The sequence below is a fragment of the Miniopterus schreibersii genome (assembly GCF_964146895.1).
Source record: "Miniopterus schreibersii genome assembly, chromosome: 11".
NCBI classification, from domain to species: Eukaryota; Metazoa; Chordata; class Mammalia; order Chiroptera; family Miniopteridae; genus Miniopterus; species Miniopterus schreibersii.
In genome coordinates, this window is record NC_138111.1 from 9,214,160 (window position 1) to 9,239,114 (window position 24,955).

A 24,955-nucleotide genomic window follows, 5' to 3' on the forward strand; every position below is an offset into this window, starting at 1 on the left:
AATGTGCCTGTGTGTGTGCGTGACAGACTGTGACCACTGGGAATCCTGTGTCTGCGGAGGTGTGGAGGCTGTTTCTGCCTATAAATGGTTATTTCGCCATGTGTAGGGATGTGTGTGAGTATCTGTGGGAGTCTGAGCAGAGGACAGGAGGTTTTACATTGTTGGAAGCACTGTGGGAGTGAGTCTGTGCTCTCTTGAGTGTGGATGTGTGTACAAGTGTAAGAAGACTTGTGTGGGTGTTTACATCTGTAAATGAGGGTAATTAGGGAGGTAATAGCATGTGTGATGGCCGGGAGGTGAGGTGTCTTGTGTCCATAGGGCTGGGTCTAAGTCTGTGCATATTTGTTTTTAGAAGAGGCTGTATGTGTGTGTGTGGAGAAGGGGGCTGCGGCTGTGAATGTTCACTTGTGTGTGTATATTGCAGGGTGTTCATTGTGCAAGGTCCTGCCTTTGAGAGTTTTGTGTCTGTGTGTTTGGGGGCTGTTGTGTCCTAGCTAAATGCCCGGGCCTCCCTGCCTTCCCCACCTCTCTATGAGCCGAACCACAGAGAAAGTAAGAGGGGCATTAGGCTGGATGGCTCAGCACATCCTGAAGGGCAGGGAGATGTCCCAGACAATCCCTCCCAGGAGAATTCAGGGGAACACCTTCCCCCGCCGAGAACGCTCTTGGGGACCGGCCCAGCCCCACTCGGCGGTCAGGAGCTGGTGCGCTCCCTGGCTGTTAGGGAGCAGAGGCGTCTGGGCAGGTGTGTGAGGGTGGGGTGCCTGCGCTCCTGAGCGAGGGGGGCAGGCATTCGCCCCAGCCCGTGCACAGATGTGCCAGGCGTGGGACTGCACCCACAGGGCATCGTGGGCGACCTTATACGGAATCCGTCTCGCTGGTGGCATGTGAGCACGGGTCCCTCTGGTACCTGTGGCCGGGGCCGCGCCTGAGAGCTGGGGGCGCCCTTCGAGGGAGGGGCCGAGGGAGCGCCGGGCCGGGGCCTTTGTACGTCCGCGCGCCGCGGTCTCCGCCGGCAGCCCCGAGTTCCTGCGCGTCCCCAGGACTGTGTGTGCCTCTGGGTCGCCGCCTCGCTGTGTGTGTCTCGCTCTCCCTTGGCGGGGAGGGGATTGGTCACGCATGACTCATCCTGAACCGAGCGGGGCTCCAGCGGCTGGGCGGCCTACGCCGCAGCTGGAGGGGGCGGGGGCGGGGGCGGGGGCGGGGGCGGGGGAGGGGGCGGGGGACTCTCCAAGTTTGTCGGGACCTTGCTCCGAGGCAGCCGCGGCGGCAGCGGAGGAGGCCCCGGCTGCTCGCGGGCCGGGGGCGGGGGCCTTGGCCGGGCCCGGAGCGGCGGAGCCGGCGCCCCCGCTGTCCCCCTGCTCCCGCGGCGGCCCGGGCGCCCCCCGGCGCGGCTCTGGGCGCAGCGCGCCCGCCGCCCGGCCCATGTACTGGAAGCATGAGAGCGCCGCCCCGGCGCTGCCCGAGGGCTGCCGGCTGCCGGCCGAGGGCGGCCCCGCCGCCGACCAGGTGAGCGAGCGGGCGAGCGGCTGAGCCGCCCGGGCCGGGCCGGGCCGGGCCGGGCGGCGCGCGGCCGCTGTCGGAGGGGCGCGGGGGGCGCCCGTGAGTGTGCGTGTGCGGGTGTGCGGGTGTGAGCGCACGCGAGAGGGGGCGGCGGGCGCGGAAAGCGGGAACGCATTATGCAAATGTTGGAGGAATTTCTGAAAAAGCGATGGAGCAAAGACACGGGAGAATCGAGAGGAGGGGAGGCGGGCATTGTCCGTGTGAATAGGCGCTGATAGCGCCGCCGCGCCCGGGGCGGTGCGGGCGCGACGCCGAGGAGCCCGGCGCGGGGCGGTCCCGGGCGCGCCGACGGGCCCGAGGGTGTGTTTCCCTCCTTTTGGACGCTCCTGTAGTCTCCGTCCGGTACCGTTTCTCCCCCGACCTCACCCCTCTTTTGCCCCGGGTTTCCTTGCGAGTGGCCCTCGACAGGCACCTGAATCCGTGTCAATGTCGCCGCGTCAGTGGAGCCGCGCGCGGGGCGGGTGGGCGGACGCTCCCGCGCCCAGCTTTTCATTTTCCTCGAACACTCCCCCCGGTCTCCTTTTTATTTTCTTTCTCTTTTTTTTCTTCTCTCCTTTTTGCATTTTTTGTGTCGAGAGGAGGAGAAGGGAGCGAGGAAGGGGGGGGTGGGTAGAGGGAGAAAAAATTCGATTTTTAATTACTACCATTAAAAAATCAAATTTGCAATTCTTTGGGCGGCCTGATGGATCTCACTGATTGACAGTTGGAATTGACACTCTGGCTACCTCTTATCTTGGGCATTCACGACAATTTCTAATTGCAGGTAGTTTGTGTGTGTGCGCGTGTTTTTTTTCCCCCTCGGAGGCTTGGATTGCAAGGGAACTAAGCGATTACTTCAAGAGCCACGGGTTAAGTGCAGGGAGAGGGGGAGAGAGAGGGAAAAAAATCCAATCCAAATTCAAATTGCTTCATTAGAGAGACACCGCTTTTGTGGGGAAGGGCTTTAAATGCCCACTACAAAGTTAGGACTCATTGTTCCGCGCCGGTTTATATAACAGGCGCGGGGAGGCGCTGGGCTCAGGCTGAGCGGAGCCAGCTCTGCAGCCGCCGCGCCCGCGCTCCCTCTCCCCTCCCCCAGGTGATGGCCCAGCCAGGGTCCGGCTGCAAGGCGACCACCCGCTGCCTTGAAGGGACCGCGCCGCCCGCCATGGTGAGTTCGCTAGGCCCTGCCTTCGGTCCGCGGCCCGGCCCTGGGGACCTGGCCCGGCTTTCCGGCCCCCAAACCGCTGCTCTTGCGCTGGGGGAATCCCGGAGGCCACAGCCCCTCTCTGAGCCTTGGTTTCCCGGCGGAGAACGTGGGCTGTAACCGCTCCCGACACCCAGGACGCGCGTGTTAACAGTCGAACCCGTCCCTTCCTCGCCAAGAGACCCTTCCATTCCTATTCTCTGGCACATGGCACGAGGCCTCGGGGGGATTTCGTTGTCAGTTGGTGCGCTGGGGCCCCAGATTTGTCTTTGAGGCAGCTGCAGCGCTGGGCCCCGCACTCAGCGCTCGGCTGTCCCTCTCTCCCCCACCGCAGGCTCAGTCGGACGCCGAGGCCCTGGCAGGCGCTCTGGACAAAGATGAGGGTAGGGCCTCCCCCTGTACCCCCAGCACGCCCTCTGTCTGCTCACCGCCCTCTGCCGCCTCCTCCGTGCCGTCCGCCGGCAAGAACATCTGCTCCAGCTGCGGCCTCGAGATCCTGGACCGGTATCTGCTCAAGGTGAACCAGGGCGGGGTGTTGCGTGTGTGCTGGCGGGTGTGGGCTGCAGCCCAGAAGGCTGCACTTAGTGATGAGTATTGGCTCAGCCGCTGCCTGACTGCTGGGCTTTGGGCTAGTCTTAGAGTCTCTCTGCGCCCCGGGGGTCCCCTCTGGAAAAAAAAAACCGGGAAGAGTTTATTTCTACCTCCCCAGCCTCAGTGTTACGGAAGGAAAGTGGGGGAGTCACACGCACCGTCAGAGCTCCAGCGACTCTGTCTGCAAATGGGGCCAGGGAGGCTGGGGCCTGGCGTGAAAGGAGGCCCGCGCTGAGCCGCCCCCACTCCGCCCCCTCCCCAGGTCAACAACCTCATCTGGCACGTGCGGTGCCTCGAGTGCTCCGTGTGTCGCACGTCGCTGAGACAGCAGAACAGCTGCTACATCAAGAACAAGGAAATCTTCTGCAAGATGGACTACTTCAGGTAGGCTGCGGCCGCCAGGCCAGCCGTGTCGCCGCAGGCAGGCCCCGACGCGCATGGAAGCCTCCTTTGGGGCGCGTGGTGTCTGGCTCCGGAGCCCCCGAGTCCAGAGTGCGCTCCCGGCGCGCGGCGCGGCCCGGCCCGCTGGCTCTCAGCGCCGCGAATGAGCAGCCGCAGGCCGCGCGCGGGTGCCAGCGCCGTCCCGGCCGAGGCCCGCCTCCTGCTCCTGCGGCCCGCTCGGTTTCCGCCGCGCGCCTGGCTCCGTCTCCGGTCCCGCCTGAGTCCGGGCTCCAGTTCCTATGCCCAGCGCCTCGGCTGAGCTCTGACGTCCGCGGCTCTGCCCCGACCCGCTCGGATCCCACCCTGGACCTGGCTGCCTCTGCCGTGCGCTCCGTCCGGCTCTGGGTTCCAACCCTGCTCCGACTCCAGCCTCGCCGGCGCCCCTCGGGGACCGGGACCCTGAGTGGGCTCCAGGTCTGCCCCGCCTGTGCCCCGGCTCCGCTCCGGGCTCGGGGCTGCGACAGCCCCGCGCGCTAGGCTCGGACTGGCCTCCGACCTGGTTCCGTACCCAAGCGCCTCTTCCCAAGCCCCCGCCTCGGCCTCGCGCTTCGCCCCAGCTTAGACCCCGGCGCCGCGCTAAAGCCTCTTTTCCTGGTCGGGTCCCAGGCGTCTGTTCCCGTCCCGGCTTCGCCTTCGTTTCAGCCCGTCACGGGTCTAGGCCGCCGCTGGGCTGCCGGGCAGGAAGGGGGAGAGGAGGGCGTGGGGAGGAGGATTCCCCGGGGCTGCGCTCTCCCGGAGGCAGCGCCGTCCCGGGGCCGTGACAGCGGCGGGGCTCGTCCTTCCGCCGCGTCCCCGCTGCTGAGCTAGAGGCTCCCGCCGCCCGCGCCTTGGGGTCGAGGGCGCCCCGAGGTCAGGGGCGCAGCGCCAGCCCGCCTGACCCCGCGGGAAGGGTGAACCAGGCCTGACGCCGACCAGCGGGCCCGCGGGGTCCTGAGAGGATGGAGTGGGGCTGGCTCCTGGGAGGGGATGCCTGTTCTCAGGGCCTGTCTCAGGAAGCAGAGAAAGCTAACCCCCTGTACACCCCACCACCGTCCCTGCAGCCTTTCCTGGGGAGAGGCCCCCTTCAGGCCTCTGGGGAGTCTGGGAGTCGGGAGGTGCCGGGAAGCGATGCCTCCGCCACCCCTCCCCCCTTGAGTCCTCTGGGACTTGGGAAGAGAGGACCTTGAATCCAGGGGGAAGCTGGCAGCGTTTTGGACTGGGGTGTTCTGGGGAACCCGTGGAAGCATGGTTCAAGAACCGGGCTCTTCTTTTGAAAGAAAGGGTATTCAGCTGGGGGTGCGGGTCTCTTACAAGGTGGCCTGAGACTCAGCTTGCGAGGAGCGTGTGTGTCCTGTTTGGATCTGTGCAGTGGCACTGAGGGAACGCGTCCCTTGAGCGGGGTCAGGGATGTGTGAGCAGCACGTGTGTTCCTCTAGGACAAGCGTTTGTCTTTTGGTTCCCGGGTGAGAGTGTGTGTCCCTGTGTGTGTCTAAGTGGGAATGACAGTGCACAAGGAGGTCGGGACAAGACTGCGTCTGGACAGGGATCTGGAAGCGAGAGGGCGAGGATTCCGAAGTCCTGTGATTCCTCATTCTACCCCCTCCTCCTCTGAGGGGGCGTTTCTGCTTAAGGCCTCGACCGGGGCGCTGAGGGCTCAAGGGTATGATGTGAATATGGATTTGTGGGTGTGGACTGCTGTGTGTGTGTCAGAGCAGGGTTATGATTGCCTGGGGTGTAACCAGGGTGTGATGTCTCCCTGCACCATCCCATCTATTGACTGGCCAAGGCGGGAAATGGAGGCTAGAGTCCCTGTCTAGCCACCTCCTAGCTCTAGGCCTGACTCCAGTTGGAAAAACAAAAAACAAGCCAGCTGCCATTTGGGGGGCTCCTTGGGCTCATCAGTTAGCCAGGGACAAGGCTTCAGCTTGGGAAACCCAACAGGATGATATCTTAGCCTCCTGTAGAGTAAGGCAGGGCTGGACCCCAATCCTGGGTCTCCTGGTAGTGACAGACCTGGCAGCCCTATGAGCCACCTGCCCACATTTCCTTGCTGCTTCTCCAGCCCCAGCTCGTGCCCAGGCTGGACCAAGCCTCCTCAAATCCTGTGCTTACTAGACCTTCAAGCGTTAGTCAAAACTCAGATCCTGACCTCACTGTTCAGAGCCTCCACTGGCTCTGGAGTCCCTCTTCCCACTGTGTGGGGGTGAAGCATGGAACGTGGAGCTATTTTGGGGAGAGGCGGAGACTGAGCTCCATCAGGACAACACTGAATCACTGTGTGACCTTGGACAAATCACTGCATCTCTCTGCCCTTAGTGTTCTACTTCCAGGGTTGTCTCTCTAAGCTGCCAAGTAGGGAGGGAAAGGAGGAAGGCTCAGTAGAGGCTCCTGAGTAGAGGCAGGTGCTCTGGGCGTCTGGATGATCACCATTGCCACCATGGCAGGGTGGATGCTGAGCACAATCCCCTGATGGCATTTCTTCAGGCAGTTTGAGGAGCAAGCAAGGCCTGCCTGCAGGAATGGTGCTGTGCCGTTTCTGGGATGAAGGTTCTGAGCGATAATCCTTTTCTAGTGACAAGAGCCCCAAAAGCAAAACTAAAACAGATTTTGGTTGAGAAAATGGAGTGAATAAAAGCTCACATTCCCTAGGAGGAGGGAAGCACTGTGGCTCTTCTGATCATTTCTCCCCCAGCCAGATCTCCCTGCAGGCATAACCCTTCCCTGGCAGCCCCACCTGTAACAAAAATAATGAAACCCACGAAAAGGGAAAGGAAAGCGGGCAGAGTGCCAGGCAGGGACTATTGTCTGCTCCCAGCAGCAGCCCAGGCGCTGGGTGGCTGTTGTGATGGAGGTCTTTCTGGAGGGAGCATGAACGATGGCATGGGAGGCAGAATGCCCCTCTCAAGAGCTGGGGCTCAGGAAGGGACCATGCTCTGAGATTCCCTCGCCCTCCGTTTCCTGAAGCCCAGGGTCAAGGGTCTGGTGGGATGTGGACTGGAGCACTCAGCCCAAGAGAGGTCAAGATCTTCATCAGGATGGAGGGAGAGAGCACTAGGGTCTTATCCCCCACTGAAGGGTTTCTTCTGGGTTCCATCCCCCATCTCACCCCTCCTTGTAGACTACATTTCCAGTCTCCTTAGGCAGAACCAGAAGTTGGAAGTTGGAAAGGCACTCCAAAGGCACCAGGAGAAGCTGCAGAGTAGGGGGAGGAGTCTGGAGGTCCAGTGCTGTCCCTGGCTTACTTGTGGTGTTGGGAGGGGTGGGTTTTCCACTGGCTCTTTGCCCTTGGTAGCAGGTCGCTGGACCCCTCTGCCGCAGTTTCTCCAACTCTCCCTTCGAACGGGGACCTCAGCAGCCCTTGTGGGTTCAAACAGATTCCCCACTCCCTGCACTCCCTGAGTCCTAGGAGAAAAGAACAACTACCAGGGAAATATGACATTGCTTTTAATTTCTTCCCTTTTTTGTTTTTTGTTAAGACCATTTTCCTTCCATTTTCTTCAAAGAAATAAAGAAAAGTCCTGAGGAAAAAATAGTGGTCCTCTCTGGAGCATTCATATCAACCACAACCCCAGACAGCTTCCTCCCACCCACCGACCTGTAGCTGCTGCCCCCTACATGGGCCATGGACTAGCTGACAGCGCTCTCCCCGCTCCCTCAGCCTCCTGAAGCATCGTCCCCATTGTACAGTTGGGGAGACAGATGTCCTGAGAGAGTGGCAGGTGAAGCGTCCAGGGTCACACAGTGAGACAGAATGGAAAAAGGGACTGGGCAGGGGTGGACACTGGTCATCTGATGGAGCTCATCTCTAAGCTAGGAACTGTGCTAACTCTACATGCTTTATCCCATTGAATCCTCAGGTCCACCCTGTGATTATGATACTCTCATAATCCCCACATTATAGGAGGGGAAACTGAGGCCCTTAGAGTGAGGTCATACAGTTAGTAAGTGGCAGACCCTGGATAAGACCCACGGCTGCCTGACTCCACCATCCCTGTATCTAAGCATTCAATACGCTTCTTCTGTTGGTGAGATGTCAGCAGCCCCTCTCTACAAGGAGGGGGGCCTGTGGAATGGCAAAGACCCTTCTCTGCTGGCCCTAAGATTCCTTGTCCAGTTTGTTTGGCTTCACGCAGGGAGCACCCGCTGGGTGCTGTGCTGTGAGACTCCCTGGGTGGGCTCCTGGAGCCCGGGGGCGGGAGTGGCCTCCTTTAGAGGCCCTGAATGGATCAACTTTGCCAGGATCTGGTCACTGTGGTCCCTGGCCCTCTGGACTTCTGACCATGGGAGTGGGGAGTAAAGGGTTAAGTAGGCTCCTGGTATTTGTGGGGTAAACTTCAGAGAGTGAAGAGGGCTGGGCCCTTGGGGCTGCCCCCTGAAGTTCTCGCCCCTGGCCCAGGTGACTTAGGGCAAACGCCCAGCCTTCTGCCTTCTGCCTAGAACCCAAGCTCCCAGGGGAGGACCCACCGCCTCCTTCAGAGCAAGAGCCCCTGGGGAGGCTCAGAGCCGGGAAGCGACCCCCCACCGCAGCAGAAAGAAGCCCAGCGGCAGCCAGCTGTTGGGGGACAGATGTTGGGGGAGCAGAGCGAGGAGTTTGGGGGAGGGGCCTCGGCCCAGACCTCCGAGGCGCGGGGCGTTTTAACCTCTTAATTGCTGGTTCTGTTTTTTTTTTTTTTTACCCCCGGCTTCTCCTAAGAGTTTGCCTAGAAGGAAAGGAAAAGAAGGGATAGGCAGGGGTCCACCTACAGTCTCCCTTGTTTCTTTACGGAATCTGAGGCCTCGACGGGAGCGTCTGATCGTAAAGTGAGCGAATTCTAGTTTGAGCTTCGGCACCCTGGCTCACTCCCTTCGGAATTAACATGGGCCTTCCCACTCTGGGCTTCGGTTTCCTCGTGCAGAAAAGGGGTGGCTTAGTGACGGGGGACTGGGCCGTAGTGAAACTCGGATGCGCTCTTTTGTTGAGGCGCATTCACCCAACAAATAATGACTGCGCGCCTGCTGAGTATCCGGGGAAAGCAGGCCCGGAGAGGGCGCCTTACTTGGTCAAGGGCGCGCAGCTCCCCGCGCAGCCTGGACCACCAGGCTGTCGGAGGGGGCGCGCGACGGCCACCCTAACCCCTTTCAGCAGTTGTCCGGCACCTCTCCACGCCCAGAGCGCCTCCACCCTCTGCGCCTTTGCGGGTCGGCTCGCGCCCGAACCCGGCGAGGGGCGCGCTAGCGGCTGGGGCGGGGGCGGTAGCCGCGCCCCCTAATCGCTCTGGCTCTGGGTTCACAGCTCCCGAACACCCTTTTCTTGAAGTTTCGTTTTCTCCGCCGCCAATTTCGCTGCTTCCGGAACCCAGTGGCTCGGGCCTCACACAGCCCGCCTGGGAAGGAGTCTGTCGGTCCGTAAGCCAGCTCTTCCCCTGGTTTGTGCTACCGACCGCTGCCCTGCGTGGAGAACGCGCTGCGGGAGCGGCCTGCAGCGCATCCAAAACTGCGCAGTGACCCCACCCCCCGCCTCCATCCAAGGATTCAGTTCGCGAGGATGATTTCGTTGACTGGGCCGAGCCACTGCGAGCGCAGGGAGATCCTAGGACTGGGGACAGCTCCTGGCATTTGGGGTGACATGTTGGGGATGGGGGGGCGGTTTGAGAAAGTTGCTGAAAGGTCACTCGCAGTGCGCACCTGGGATCAAGGGGACGTGAGCAGCAACGTGGGCGCACAGCGCGCCGGGGTGTCTCCGGGACTCGTGGAGCCTGAAGGTCGGAGCTGCGCGGACTGCCTTGGACGCGCCCCTGGCAGAGAATGGGGAGTCCCGCACGGCCCAGCTCGAGGGCCCGGGGTGCTACACGCGTGGCGCACGCGCCGCGGCGCGCCCAGACCGGAGCGGAGGCGAAGCTGCTGGGCCTGGCCTCTGAAGGCCGGACCTTCCCTTCCCTGCCTCTCCCCACCCACTGGGAGCGCGCTCCCTGACTTTCCGAAACCCCCTGGACCCCAAGCCCTGCGCGCCCGTTTCCAGGACCCGCGGCCCGGAGTGAGGACACGGCGGGGTCGGACCAGTCCCTTTCTTGCTCATGGCCCTGGACCCAGATCTTATCATCTCCAGTCTGGCTGCTTCCGAAGAAGATTCGAGGACCTTTCTGCGCCTCGAAGCGGACCTCAACCCCGACCCCACTCTCTCTGTGGCCTCGAGCTAGTCACTGGCCCGCTCTGAGCTTCCGATTCCACGTGTGCAAAGTGGGTGCCAGAGTCCCCACCTCAGGCGGTTGCGGCGAAGTCGAGGGCGCGCAGTGCAGACTTTGCACCCAGGACCCTGGACTGCAGCAAGGGCTCTACCAGAGCGACAGCCGAACCGGGCCGGCCCGTGGCGGGAATGGACTGGGGTGCGCAAAGTGGGGTCTTCTCCCCTCTCCCGAGGGATTGTGGGCAGAGAACTCAGGCTGTGCTGGGCTCTGCCCCGGGGAAGCGGAGTTTCCCAAGTAGGGAACCGCCTCTGTTTAAGGCGCGTTTGACCCAGGGAGCAGCCGGGCCGAGCTAACAATTTCTGGTCGGAGACAGTAGCCTTGGGCTTATGAGGGGGGATGCTGTAACCAGAGCGCATTTGCTGGGCTGGTTCCCCTCCCCCACGCGCGCAGCGTTTCCCACGCGGGGAAGTGTGCAGGCCCTGGGGACGCAGAGGCAAACCTTGGTAGTCTCCCAGGAATGCCAGGGGTGGAAGGGAGATCCCAGGAAGCAGACTTCTACAAACCGGTGGGATCAATGGGGAGAGGGCGGTGCCTGGAGCTGGGGCACTTTCCCTGGAGGGTGAGGGCATGTGGGAAAAGGGGTCAGCGGGGCAAAGGCCTGGGGTGGGAAAATGCTTCAGAGGGGGCCATGAAGACCTGGGAATGACCTTCCATTGTGGCTGGGACTCCTACTTGGGTTTGGGGTGGGAGAACTTGAGGAAGGTTGGGGAGGAGGAGATGGGCCTGACAGGATGTGGTCTGTTGGGCTTTGTAAACTCCAAGGGTCTTGGACCAGATCCCAAGGGTAGAGTGGAGCCACCAAGAGATTTTAAGCAGGGCAGGACAGGATTCAGTATGCATGCTGGAAACTGCGCTGTGGCCGCTCTGTGGAGGATGGGTGGGCAGGGGTGGCCCTGGGAACAGGGTGACCAGGGCTAAGACTGGCAGAGAGGGGTGCATGGTGGGAGGCTGGCTTAGGAGGCGTCAGTGGAAATGGAGAGGGGGAGATGGGTCCCAGACATTCTTAGGAAAGGAACCAACAGTGCCTCATGGTTGGTTGGATGTGCGGTTGAGGAGAGAGAGGGGTGTATGATTTAGGTTACTAAGCCTGAGCGGCTGGATGAGTGGTGGCACTAATCTCCGAAATGGAGTGTGTGTCAGAGGAAACTGAGGCTCAGGGGGTTCTTCGGACAGGGTCACATCCACTTAAAGAACAAACCTTCCCTGGTGCTCAGGGGCCAGGCCTTGGGTGACTTCTGGGACAGGGCAGAGCAGACTGCTGCTTTCAGAGGACTCCCAGTTTGGTGGTGGAGGCAGTGGCACCCAAATAGCGGTGCTGTAAAGGGGGAGGGAGAAGGGAAAGAGGCAGAATCAAGAAAGCCTAAGGGGAGGAGGGCGTTTGATCTAGGCTTTTGGTCACTAAAATTTACGGTTAGAATGTCACCAGGCTCCAGAGTCTGGGACTAGCTGGTTACTTAATAGACTGCCAAGCACTCAACACATAGTAGCAGTCATTGCTGTTGTCATTTAGTTCAGCTCAGGGTGGGGGAAATGAGAACTCAGAGGGGTCAAACAATTTGCTCAGCGTCATCAAGCCAGTAATGCACGTCTGTCTATTCCGCTGAGAAACTCTGAGCTTCTCTACCACCGTGTTTATTCACCTTGGGTTCCTGTCCTTGCAGGCTGTGTGACCTTGTGCAAGTGACTTACCTCCCTGGTTCCCATTTTGCTCATCTGAAAAATGAAGATTAACTGGGATATGAAACACTTAGAATATAAAACACTTAGAATCTTGCTGGGCAGGTAGTGAGAGCTCAAAGCTTTGCCTATTATTATTATTATTACTATTACTATATTTTCCCTAACACTTATGATATACTTTAGCAAGCAGATTAATGTTATATACAAATGTAAGTGATCACTGTAGAAAATTTGGAAAATTCAGAAAAACACCAAGAAGAAAATAAAAAACGCCCACCAGCTCACTTTCTAGGTGGATCTTGTCTACAGGAGGGGGAGAGTGGTGGATGCAGGTGTAGGGAAATTCATTAGCAAGTGACAGCCCTGAGGCCAGAAGCCTGGGTAGGGGCAGGCTACTGGGTTTGGAGGGAGGAAGGGCGGTCTACTGAGCATCGCCATCCCCTTCCCTGCCCTGGTGTCCCACAGCCGATTTGGGACCAAGTGCGCACGATGTGGCCGACAGATCTACGCCAGCGACTGGGTGCGGCGGGCCCGCGGCAACGCCTACCATCTGGCCTGCTTCGCCTGCTTCTCCTGCAAGCGCCAGCTGTCCACGGGCGAGGAATTTGGCCTGGTTGAGGAGAAGGTGCTGTGCCGAATCCACTACGACACCATGATCGAGAATCTCAAGAGGGCTGCAGAGAATGGTACCCAACCTGCCCTGACCAGCACCTGGTCACACCTCTGCCCTCAGCCCTACCTCACCCCAGCACCCCAGGTAGTGCCCACACTCCTCTAGGGACAGGTGCTCACCTTATCGCCCAGAGTCTGTGCACGGAGCCCAGACTTCTGACTCCACCATTTGCTTGGGAGTTGGAAGTCACTGCCTGTCCCTACAACTGTGTTTTCTCATCTGTAAAATGGGGCTTATGATACGACCTTCGTCCAAAGAGAGACAAGCCATTGTGTTGTGTTAAAGCCAGGAGGCAGTCCATGAACCCTAGAGAGGATTCTCATAATGGGACAGCCTACTCCACCTTTGGACAGCGCTGGTTGGCCTCAGGGCTCATCCCCTCCAGCTGTGGAATATTCTGTTATCCTTACAACAACCCTAGGAAGTAGCTGGTGTATCCCCATTTTACAGGTGAGGAAACAGGCAGAGGTTATCTGCAGTATGTGACTTGCCAAAGGTTACATACTAGCATGTCTGCCTGACTCCAAAGCCCAGTTTCTTAACTACTATGCAATACCACCCCATTCCCAAGCTCCGAGGCCCCCTAATCAGACCTCACCAAGCAGGGGAGGCTGTTGAGATGTTGCTCCCTCTATGAGTTTTGTTTTTCCATTGAAATAACAGGCACCCCAATCCTTGTGCCGCTTGCTCTCATAGGAGACATTAACACCACAAAATGTCTGTCCCATCCACAGCACCTTTTGGGAGGGGTAAGGACCACCCTGTCTCAATTCCCAGCCTGGGGACTAGTTAGGAATCCCCAGAGTCTTCCTGGCCAGGGCCACAGTAGAGCCATCCCTTCCTCCTGCCAGGATTGGACTAAGTGGGCCTAGGTAGGGAGCAAATGAATCTGGGGTGCTACATCCACCTGCAGTGAAGTTGGGATGGCATCCCGGGAGTCACAGGCTTCCCCACACTATGGTGCATCAGTGACCCCAGGCTCCTTCCACACCCGGGCCAACCAGGACCCTTCCTAGTCACAGTCTTGCCAGTTACACACCTGCTGTCCCAGCCAGGCCCCACCTCAGGCTCCTACCATGCAGAGGAGTTTGAAGGCTTGGGACCTTGGATCTTCTTTACTGACCAGCCCTCAGTTTTGGCTACTGTTTTACTACTTAAACTTAAACACACACACACGCACACACACACACCCATCCATCAGAAAATTTTTAAAAGATGGTTAAACAAAAAGAAAATAAAAATCACTCCAAATGCCACCACCCCTCATATATTAGTTTGTCTTCCCAGATTTCTTTTCTGTGTATGTATGTTTGAGTATTTGTCCTGTTTTTTTCCTCAACAGAGTATTTTCCTAATTTAAAAAATGCAATGAATTGTGAACAGTGGTGGAATTGCTAGTGATTTTAATTTTCTTTTTTGTGCTTATCTGAATTTTCTGATAAGGAGCATGTATTTCCTTTGTACTCAGAAAAAATGAGATATTAAAAAAAATGGGAATATATTTAGTGTGATTGTAAAAGTAGTGTAAGTGGAAAGAATAGCTAATATATAGTCCAGTTAACAAAATTAAACCTTAGAGAAGTAAGGGGACATAGGATTGTAGAAACCTCCAAAGTTCCAGAAATACTGAAAGTAGAACCTCCCTAATCTCACTCCTCCGGGGAACCACTGCTAACACCTTCCACCCGTTTTGCTTTCATCAGTTTTTACCAAATTAGGATCCCAGTTCTGGAGCCCGCTTGCTCGCTATTTTCGTAAGCCTTTGGTTTCTCCAGTCTAGCTCAGGGCGCTGGAGCCAGCAGCCGCCAAGGCGCTAGAAGGGGCCGCTCGCCGCGGGGGCTTCCCTCCCGCTGAGCCTCAGTTTCCCCCGCGTCAGCGCGAGGATGTCACCTGTCCTGGGGCGCACCGAAAAGAGACGCGTCTGATGCTAAGCGGACGTTCAGAAAAACAAGAGCCCCTTCCCCGAGGACCGAGTTCAGACCCTAGGACCCTGGGTTCCCGCCCCCAGCCAGCTCCGCTCCCGGCCCGTCCAGGGACCAGCTCCCCCGCCCCGGTCCTTTCCAGGCTGCGGTTCGAGGAGGCGCGGACGCGCGGTCAGCCGCTTCTGTCGCCCCCAGGGAACGGCCTCACGCTGGAGGGGGCGGTGCCCTCGGAGCAGGACAGCCAGCCCAAGCCGGCCAAGCGCGCGCGGACCTCCTTCACCGCGGAGCAGCTGCAGGTACCGGGGAGGCCGCGAGGGGCGGCCGCGCGCGGGCGGGGCTCCCGGGCGCCCCGGCCCCGCCTCCCTCGGACCCGCGGGTGGAGAGGCGGGGCTGTGGATGCCTGGGGCGTGGCCTCCAGGCGGAGCCTCTGATTGGGCCAGGGCCCTGGAGACCTCAGTGCGCCCGTGCCCATCCCCCTACCCACTCATCCCCCCACCCGCGCTCCGCAGGTTATGCAGGCGCAGTTCGCGCAGGACAACAACCCCGACGCGCAGACGCTGCAGAAGCTCGCGGACATGACGGGCCTCAGCCGGAGGGTCATCCAGGTGGGGCCGGGGGCGGGGCCTTCGGCTGGGGGCGGGGCCTAGGGGTCCGGGAGCGGGCCCTGCGGCGCTTCGCGGGGCGGCCGTCCCGGGCGCACGTGGCCGCTTTTTCCCGGCGGCGACGAGGCCGCCCCGTCTGGGTCCCCCGGTGGCGCGTCCGACCCTTTTCCCGCGAGGCTGAGGCTGCGGAGGCTGTCGTTCCAGGTGTGGTTTCAAAACTGCCGGGCGCGTCATAAAAAACACACACCGCAGCATCCTGTGCCGCCCTCCGGGGCGCCGCCGTCCCGCCTCCCTTCCGCCCTGTCCGACGACATCCACTACTCCCCGTTCAGCAGCCCCGAGCGGGCGCGCATGGTCACCCTGCACGGCTACATTGAGAGTAAGTGACCTCGACACGCAGGCCCGCAGGTCTGCGAGAGGGGAGCGCGCGCGCGCGCGCGCGCGGGCGGCGGAGGCGCGGGGAGGCCCCGCAGACCCTCCTGGGGGAAGATGCGGGCTTCGCGGTCACTCGTGGGAAGAGGGGTCAAGTTACCTGGCTCTGTCTCGGTAGAAAGCGAGCCCTTCAGCCATTCACAAGGTACTTTCCAAGCACCGGTCCTGCGCCAGGGCCCGGGGACCGGGGAGAGGGCAAGACAGGCCGCGTCCTTGCTCTGGTGGAGGCGCATTCCGGTGGGAGAGGCGACGTGGAGCAATAGCCAGATAGAGGAGCGTGTGATTTCCTTGTCGTGGTTCCTGTAGGAGAGGGGCTGGGCGGGAGCGTGGAGATGCCACCTCTCCAACAAGCTGAGCGGGGAGCGATGGGTGTAGATGAATGAGGCACAGGCAGTGAGGAGACAGGTGTGCAGGGCGTCGGAGGGCCTGGAGGCCGCCTGTGGCCGGGAGCATGACCGCACCGGTGCATTTGGGGTCGCAGAAGGCCAGTGTGGCGGGAATTCTCAGGGCTGCGAGGCCATGGGCAGATCACCTAACCTCCTTAAACCTCAGTTTCCTCACCTGTAACCTGGGACATTAATAATGCTACCGCACAGGGTTGTGAAAATCCACCCATGTATTCAGTGATTATTTTTATTTTTACTATTATTTTTAAAAATATGTTTTTATTGATTTCAGAGAGAGAGAGAGAGGAAGAGAGAGATCAAAACATCAATGATGAGAGAGAGTCACTGATCGGCTGCCCCCTGCATGCCCACCACTGGGGATGGAGCCCACAACCTGGGCATGTGCCCTGACCGGGAATCGAACCGTGATCTCCTGGATCCTAGGTCGATGCTCAACCACTGAGCCAAGTGGCCGGGTTGAGTAATTATTTGTAGAGTGACTTCTGTGTCCTAAGCACTGGGATACAACATAGAACACAATACACCAAAGCCTGTGTGCTTCTGGGGCTCACATTCCAGAGTGGGGCATGGGTGGAGAGACAATTAACTAATACAGGACAGGGGGGTGGGCAGGCACGTCAGTGGGCACTGAGCACTGTGGGGAGGTGGAGGGTGGCCACGGTGGAGTGAACTTTGAGCAGGAACCTGGAGGAGAGAGGGTGTAGCATTGTGCATTTCTGGGGCATGAGCGTCAATGAATCTGACGTTGAGCAGGTGCTTATAACACATGTTCTTTCCCTTCGAGGGTGTTTCCATTGATTGTTTCCTCAAAGCTGGGTACTACCAGAAAAATAAAAGTGCCTACATTATACTCACAAACTCAAATCCTTCCTTCTGTGGCTCTTGTAAAGGGAAGATGTCAGAGAGACACTGCTGTTTACTGAGCCCCTGCCATGTGCCAGACACTAACCATGTTCCTAAACATCAGAGATCATTATCCCATTGTACAGATGAGGAAAACAAGGGTCCACAGTAAGTTAGGGGGAACTAGTATTCTTTAATGATTGAGTGTGGGTGTTGGTGTTAGACTGTTGGGCTTAAAATCCCACCCCTGCCACTTCTTGGCAGTGTGACATTGGGCAACCTTTTTAGTTTCCCTAAATACCGGTTTCCTCATCTGAAAAAACGGAGACACAAAGGATACCTATCTCAAAGCAGTGTTGTGAGCATGAACTGAGATCATTGACTTAAAGTCTTCAGCATTTAGTAAGTGCCGGATTGAGTATTAGCTGCTCTTTGATGGTAGCGGTGGTTCTGGTTGGCAGAGCTGAGAGGGCAGAGTCCTGCCTACGGCACCAGGCTGCCAGTTGGAAGCTGTCTCTTTGCACTGTTCCATTTCTGAACCGTCTGCTCAGTGGGAGGGACTTTTTCTCCCTTTCTGTTTTAAACAATGACTTATGTTCAGACTACTCAGAGCCCGTAGAAGATCTAGTTCATCTGTTAAAGGACCAGGGGCTCTCTGGGTACCAGGAATTTGGGCTACCAGCTAGCATTTGCTGTGGAATTGGTCATGGATCTAAGTGACTCCCTTGGGAGTGAGGCCATCACCTCTAGAGTCATGCCAGGACTCTGCCCTTATACTTTGTTGACCAAGCCTAGGTCTGTATTTGATGCCTAGAGAAGGCATCTCTCCACCTGGAGGTGGAACCCAGCTTGGGGCAGGAGCTATCAAGGGCGTTTGGACCTGCTGCCTGTTGCTGCATGACTGAAGGTCACCTTGGCACTTTGCTTTGCAGTTAACTAAATTCACAGGACCCTGAGCTTCCTGGAGCCTTAGAGCTTGCAATCTGATACAACGCTTTGGAACCAGACCCCAGAAAAATGCACATACACACATAGTTTTCCATGTCATCTCGGGCTGTTCATGGACTCCTAGAACACCTCAGGTTAAGAATCCCCAATTGTATACAACTGCTTTATTCCACGGATGAGGGGACTTTGCCCCAGAAAGGCACAGTGACTTGTCCCAAGTTACATACCAATTGTAAGTCTCTGTACAGGCCTCTTTTTTGTTACCAAAGTGGATGAAGTGCAGGGAAGAGGAAGCCATGGACTTTTCCAGGGTAGCAGTAAAGAGGCTAAAACATGAGAGACTTGGGTCAGACATAAGGATGGACTTCCCCCACAGTTTTAGATGTTAGAATATGGTACAGAGACTCACTCAACAAATATTTAAAGAGTACCGACTGGATGCCATGCCTCATTCTAGGTACTGGAAATCCACAAAGATCTAAAATCTAGGAAACAGACAAAAATTCCTGCCCTCATTGGAGCTTGCATTCTAGTTGGCAAAGACAGGGAGTGTGGGGGTGGGTGTTGGTGCTGGGTTGCAATTATTAACAGGGTGGTCAGGGAGAGAGCATCACGAAGAAGGTGACATGCCAGTGCAGAGTCCCCTCGGAGGTGTCGGGGGAAAGCCTTGGTGATACCTGGGAGATAAGGTACAAGGCACCAGGGGAGGATCCTGATAGATGGGCACAGCCTTGCATGTAGGAGATGTTTAATACATATTCACTTATGAGTGTTTATCAGTCAGCTGGACAGTTATATAGAACTTTATAGGTTATAAAGCCTCTCACACAGAGCGGTGCAACCCACCCTACTGAAATTTTGCCCAGTCAGCTGGTAAGTAGCAGAGGTGAAAGTGGTCCCGGGGCTCCAGCCTGCCGAGCGTGGGGCAGGTGGGATCCTGCGCGGAGGCTGGGTATGGGCTCCAAGGCGTCCTCTCGTCCACAGGTCAGGTACAGTGCGGGCAGGTGCACTGCCGGCTGCCTTACACCGCGCCCCCGGTCCACCTCAAAGCCGACATGGATGGGCCGCTCTCCACCCGGGGTGAGAAGGTAAATGGCGCCAGGTTGGGTCTGGGGGTCAGAGCCGTCCTGCGGGCATGGGCTTCTGACAGCATTCCTCATCGCTGAGCAGGCACCGGGCCTCTCTGCCCAGCACCCTCAGGCCCCCACTGTGCCCCCGAGGCAGGCACTGGAGCAGGTGCCAGTGAACTCCATGTGCACGGCCCTCCTTGCAGCTCCCCGCCGGCCGCTGGCCTTCTCTTTTTCAGGTTTCTGAATGTAGTTACTTTGCTCAAGCTTTGTGGTTCCAGAGAGGGCTCATGTCACACGCCACCCTCCTCCTGCCACTCACTGGTTCCCCCCACTTCCTCCTTCTCATTCCTGAGCTTGTGAGGCCCGGGGATAGCAGATCAGCGAGTGACCTTGGTCAACTGGCAAGGTCTCCTTTGTGAAATCCTGGTCTCTGGATGTCTCCAGCATTAGGACTGAACATCCAGAAGGGTGCTTAGGCAGCACCCAGCCAGTAGCTCGAAAGTTTTGTTCTTAAGCCCTGGAAACCTTTGTTAAATCTTTTCCATAGTCCATAATGCAGATGAAAGTGGATGGAGCTGCTCTGGGTGAAACTGCAGAGGGAGTGTCCCCCCTCCTCAGCTGCAAGGCACCTCCCACTTAGCCTGAAAGCCACTGCTCTAAGCCCCCCCATTTTTAGAAAGGGGGAAATTGAGGCCCAGGTAGCTCAAGGTCACAGAGACTGAATGAGAACCTGCGCATTTATTTATTCACTTATTCATGTATTTAGCTGACGTTTGCTAAGTGCTGACTGTGCCCAGGAGCCCGGAGCCAGTTGCCAGGAGCATAGAGATGAGGAAAGCATGGTGCCTGCCCTTGAGGAGGCCACAATCTGGAGGGGAAGACACACCCCAACAGTTACAACACTGTGATCCAACTGTGATGGGGGAGCCAAGGGAGCTGCGGAGTGGAGGGTGGGGGCGCAGCTCAGGAGAGACACAGAAAGACTTCCTGGAGGAAGGCAACGTCTGAGCCCCGGCCTGAAGGCTGAATCAGAGTTACAGGGGAAGGCATGAGAGGCTGTCTTGGGGAACACTGAGCGATTCAGTGTTGCTGGCACACAGGCTTGGGAGGAAGAACAGCGAGGGGCGAGGTGGAGGAGTTTGGACTTGGTCTTGGGGCAGTGGCGGTCCCTGGAGGCCTGTCAGAAACATCACTATAGTGGTCCTCAGAGAGGCAGGGAGTGCCAGGGATCAGGGTGGTGGGCCAGGGAGAGGGTCAGGGACTTCAGGCTGGAAGGGCCCCCAGGGGCCCTTGAGTCCAGCAGAGTGTGCTGGGTGTTGGTGTGATTTTCAGAAGCAGCTGGGTAGTTTGTAAACGTGCTGATTCCTCAGCCTAGCCCCTAGGGAGCTGATGGCCAGGTCCGGGGCGGGGACCAGGGATCTGATGGTGTAACACCCAGCCGGTGTGATTCTGGCAGGCAGCCAGGGGTGAGGAACACTCCTCCTGGACAGCCCCTCTTATTCTGCCTCCCAGTTGAGCACCTACTGTGTGCTGGCCTCGCTGCCGGGAGCCATGGGGGAAGGTATATGGTATGGCTGTACAGACAACCGAGTTGGACAGATCGGTTTATAAGCAACTGGTAGTGCTCAGGGCAGAATCCCGCAGCACCTGGTGGTGGGCGAGCACGCCCCAGGAGCAGCTTGTCCAAGGACTCAGTGCGTCTGTTGGTCTCTGAAGTCCACCTTTCACGCAGCACTTTACAGTTTACACAGTGCTCTTTCTGATGTCGGCCTCCACAGCTCCCCTGGGAGGGTAGTTCCGGTTGACTCCCTTTCACACCTGCAGACACTGGGGCTCAGACAGAGCAGTACCTGCCCAGGGCCACACAGAGGGTGTGGGTAGGGCTGGCCTCCATCCTGGGACTGCCCACCTCAGAGCTGCCCCCTCCTGCAGGAGAGCATTCATTCCCTGGTACAGGGACTGCAGAGGCCAGCTGGCAGGGTCCTTGTCCTTAAGGAATGTGTGGCTTAGAGCACGAGGCAGGCAGCTGCACCCCAGGTGACAGGGCACTTGAGGGTGAGGGACGAGACGTCCTTCAAGGACCCAGAAGAGGGAGTGAAAGTTCTGGGGGAGAAGCAGGGGATGGGGAGAAGGGCATTCCAGGTCGGGAGCAGAGAACATGCCGGGCACAGAGGCATGCACGGAGGAGCCTGGGCTTGTGGGGCTGAGGGATGTTTAGCATGGCTGAGGCCAGGGAGGTGGGGGGAGGCAACAGGGGGTCCCATAATGAAGGGCCTGGACCATTGGGTGAGGGACTTGGGCATTGTCTGGAGGGGGGTTAGCCTTGGAAGTATTAAGGGCTGTGCTCAGAGTTTGGAGATGAGCCCTGGCCTTCTGGTTGCTCAGCTAAGCTTGTGGTTATGTCTGGTTCAGCCTAAAGGGTGAGCCGGCCTGGGGTCTGGCAGCTTTGGCTGCAGAAGGTTTCTGGCCCCTGGGTTTGGCTGCGGAGCCAGAGTTCTCTATTGCTGGGCTGCGTCCCCAACTTCACGTCCAGCACCTCTTCAGAAAAATGTCTCCCCTCCTTAGTGATCTTTCTCCCCCTCACTGTCAAGCCTTCTGCCAGCTCCTGGGGACCTTTTCTGACCACATCTTGACAAAACCCTGGGGACTAGTGGGCAATGTATGGTCAGTCAGTGCAGAACTGTATGGGCTTTCTTCCAATTCACTCCAGGCTTGAGACAGCCCAGCTATAAGGAGACTCAGTGCCCCCCTGGGGCAGGCCCCTGAACCGACTCATCAAGACCAGCGCTGGCCTGGCCAGGAGAATGGTCTCTGAGCATTTGGGAGTAACACCCTCTGCCCCCACATCATTTGGCCACAAACACCTGTGAGTTTCCAGAACCACATTTCTTCCTGGTCATGGCCCCCAATCCCACATTTCAGAGCTTAGAAGGTGCTTGGAAATCAGGGCCGAGCTGTCATTGATCAGATGGAGAGACTGAGGCCCATGGGGGGAGGGGTCTTACCAGAGACTTCTTTTAATAAGAGCCCAAAGCCAGGCACCCCGGAGGCCAGAGGAGAGCACTGCTGAGGCTCAGTGAGTGGGTGAGGCAGTGCGGTGTGAGCTGAGTCAGGTGGATAATGAACCCCAGTTCTGCCACCCTTCACTCTGAGACCTGGGAACACAGTTTCTCTGAGCCTCGGTTCCTGTAGCTGCAAAATGAGGGTAATAGTTTTCCCACCCAAGCTTGTTGCTGAAAGCAGATGCAGTAATGTATGTAAAGAACCTAGCATAGTGCCCAATATGCAGAAAGTAGCCATAGGAGGCATTGCTATGCCTCCCTCTCCTCACGGTAACCGACCTGGGCAAGTCACCTTCCCGATCAGAAAATGGAACAGCCATATGGCCATACCCATTTGATGTCCCGGGACCACTTAAGACCCCCACCTGACCCTTTACTGTGCGATCCCATTGACCAGCCGGCCAGTGATCCTTGACCCGAACTCCAGGGAGCTGGCTGGGTCAGAGGCGTGAGCGGTCAGCCAGGTGCTTTAGGTGGGACAGGAGAGGGACAGGGGCAGACAGTCCCTGACCACTTGCTGTGTGTCAGGTACCTGGCGCATCTCAGCCACCCGCCTCTCGGCGTTTTGAAGACCGAGTGCATGAAGTGCTTGGCCTGTCGCGTGGTGTGTCATAGGCATGATGACAGCTGTTATGGTGGCTATGGGGAGGTAGAGGTGCTGTGATATGATGGAGAGAGCTCACTCTGGAGCCAGGCCTGGGCTGCAGGGCTGGGTCCACCTCCTCCAAGGGCTCACTGATTTTCACCTCTCTGAGCCTCAGTGCCCTCCCCTGTAAAATGGAGATGATGGTGGGACACCTTTGAGGGATCATGAGGTTCCAGGAACCAATGCGGGTCAGGCGCTTTGTGCAGTGCCGGGCGCAGGGTACAGTGCCCGGCAGACACTGGCTGCCGCTCCTGTAGCTCACTGAATCCTCCCCATTCTGAGAGAGAGGTCTTGTTATTCCCATTTTACAGATGAGGAAACAGGCTCAGAGAGGTGAAGTGAGTTGCCCAAGGTCCCACAGCAAGTAAGTGCCAGAGCCAAGATTTGAACCCAGATCTGGGCCCTGAGCCATCCACATTCTCTGTGCCTTCAAGGACCTCTGGGGAGCTGCTGAGAGGGGCAGGCCCCCAACTCAGCCACCTACCGTCCCCTCCTCTGCAGGTCATCCTTTTTCAGTACTGACGCTCCCTGCACTGGTGCATCTGTCCATGGGCACCCCACAGCTGCCCCTCAGCCGCTGAAACGCAGTGTCCAAGCGCTGCCAGGGATCCATCCACCTCCACATCCACCCCTCATCTGCCATCCCGCCTGCCACCAGCTGGGCCCATGGGCCTGGCCATCCCCTCTCCTGCTGAGAACCAGAACCCGCCAGGAGCACCTCAGAGTCCTCTTGGAAGGCAGAGCTCCCTGAAGTTTGGAATCAGGGTGGAAACAACAGCCCACTTTTTCCATTTAGACAGGACTCATCTTCAACTTAAGCTGATTACAATAGCAAAAGGCCTAATTGAATTGTGCAACGCCAACAGCCTTCTGATTTACAGGTTTTCTTTCCTCCCATGCTGGCCTTTACTCACTACTTCCTTGGAACTATCTCTGAATTCTGCAAGCCAACAACCCCCAATGTTATCCACTCTGTTGCTTTTGTCTGGAAAACTCTACAGTGTCTGTGGGATCTCCCCAAAGGAAGACTTATGTTCTAATTTTATCATTTCCATCTGTCTGGTTATGTCAAGTTAATTCAGAGAGAGAGACACTGACCAACCCTGAGAGGCCCAGCAGGGCAGAGATGGAGGCCCGCTGAGACCAGGAGGTGGGGGATAGGCAGGGGCTGGTCGGGACAGAGACCCCCATTGGCTTGGAGCTTGAGGGGAAGGATGTGGCACATTGGGCTGGGAGAGGAGAGAGAAAACTCGGGGTACATGTGGGAGACCCTCCTCCTACCTAGGTATCCAGCATCTATGTATACAGCGACCTAGCAGAGATGGTGTTTGAACTATGCGATAACATTTCCAAATGTTTGGGCAGGTTGGAATTGGGGGCCCTTGTTGGCCACTCATTGACTCCTGGTAGGGGTGCTTGGGCCACATCTTGTTTGGGAGGACCACTCATGGGAGCTGGAGAACAGAGCTCAGGGAAACGGCAGCCAGAATGTTAATTCTGGACCCATATCTGGGTAGAGAGAGGGTGCTCACTGCCTAGGTGAGTGTGCCAAGCCCAAGATTCCAGCTGGCACCTCTGGGCTCCCCCACCCAGTCCTGAGAACAGAGGCCAGACACAGCTGTGCTAACACCCACCCTGTCCTGCTGCAACTCTTCAACCCCAAACAAAAGGGCTTGGGCCACACAAGACCATGATTTATGTTTTCGGGGGACGCCCATTTGTCCCGAGTTTATCCTGTAATTTTACAAGTACTTGGTGTCCTGATGTATTTCCCACTAGAGGCTGCTAGCAAGCATGGTTCAGCCCAAGTCCTCCTTCCTGCTCCAGGTAACCTGCTATGTTGCCTTTGGAAGGAGACTCTAGGACAGGGAAAGCAAGTCCATGGCACATATGTATCGACTGTCCCTGGTTTTACCCGTGGCAGACGTTGTGAGTCAGTTACAGCACTCTCTGTTACTGGGTCTGGGTAAGGTTTCAGAATTCGGATGCTTCAAGTTGGCACTTAACATGAAAGTCTGTATGTCATTCTTGCTCCGGGACCTGGAGGAAAGCGAGGCATGGGTGCAGCTCAAGAAGGGGACCTGCTTCCTTTCCCTTCTGAAGATGGTTCCAGCTGACTCAGGGCAAAGAGAAGGCACGACTTGGAATGTGGTCAGTACAGCTCAGTTCAGAACTCATCCAGTGAATACCGTGGACCTGGCCCTGGCCTGGGGCTTGCTGTTGACAGGAGCGGTGTAGGCCTGGTCCCTGGCCTTGGGGAACTCTAATTTTTCCTTTGAGTTTTGCTCCTGAGGCCCCAAGAGCAACCATGTAGTTGATGGCCGGTCCAGCCCTACCCAGGGTCACCCAGTACCCACTCTACCTTGAGCCTCCCCCAAGGTCTGTTCCTTGCGTGGATCACGTGGTCGTAGCATGTTGCAGTTCAGACATGTCTCCACTAGCCTGTTAGAGCAGCCTGGGAATGTACAGGCCATCGAGACTATTTATTTAAGTACAAAGGGGGAAACACACACACACACACATACACACACACACGGAAAAAAATTGTAAGCACTTTTTTGTAAAACCAATGTCCGTTTTGTTACATACCTTTCATGTTGTGCTTTGTAAATGTCTTATTTGTGTAATAAATAAAGTTAATGCAAGTAGAAGTGCTGGCACTTAAATCCACAACACAATGGGATTC

The 24,955-nt window shown here is 57.6% G+C and overlaps 1 protein-coding gene across 2 annotated transcripts; it reads left to right on the forward strand.

The window, feature by feature from the left end:
- Positions 1–1,425: 1,425 nt before the first annotated feature.
- LHX6 (LIM homeobox 6) lies at positions 1,426–24,940 on the forward strand (the record flags this gene model as incomplete). 2 transcript variants are annotated; one of them, XM_081150643.1, is made up of 10 exons in its annotated part: positions 1,426–1,509; positions 2,642–2,713; positions 3,084–3,266; positions 3,603–3,724; positions 12,130–12,350; positions 14,455–14,555; positions 14,769–14,864; positions 15,066–15,240; positions 18,476–18,579; positions 22,771–24,940. In XM_081150643.1, 10 exons carry the CDS (start codon positions 1,426–1,428, stop codon positions 22,789–22,791), a joined length of 1,179 nt encoding a protein of 392 aa, XP_081006769.1. In that variant the 3' UTR covers positions 22,792–24,940. The 2 variants fall into 2 exon arrangements, with proteins under 2 accessions (XP_081006769.1, XP_081006770.1); XM_081150644.1 differs by lacking the exon at positions 18,476–18,579 and having other exon boundaries at positions 22,771–22,920.
- Positions 24,941–24,955: the final 15 nt, after the last annotated feature.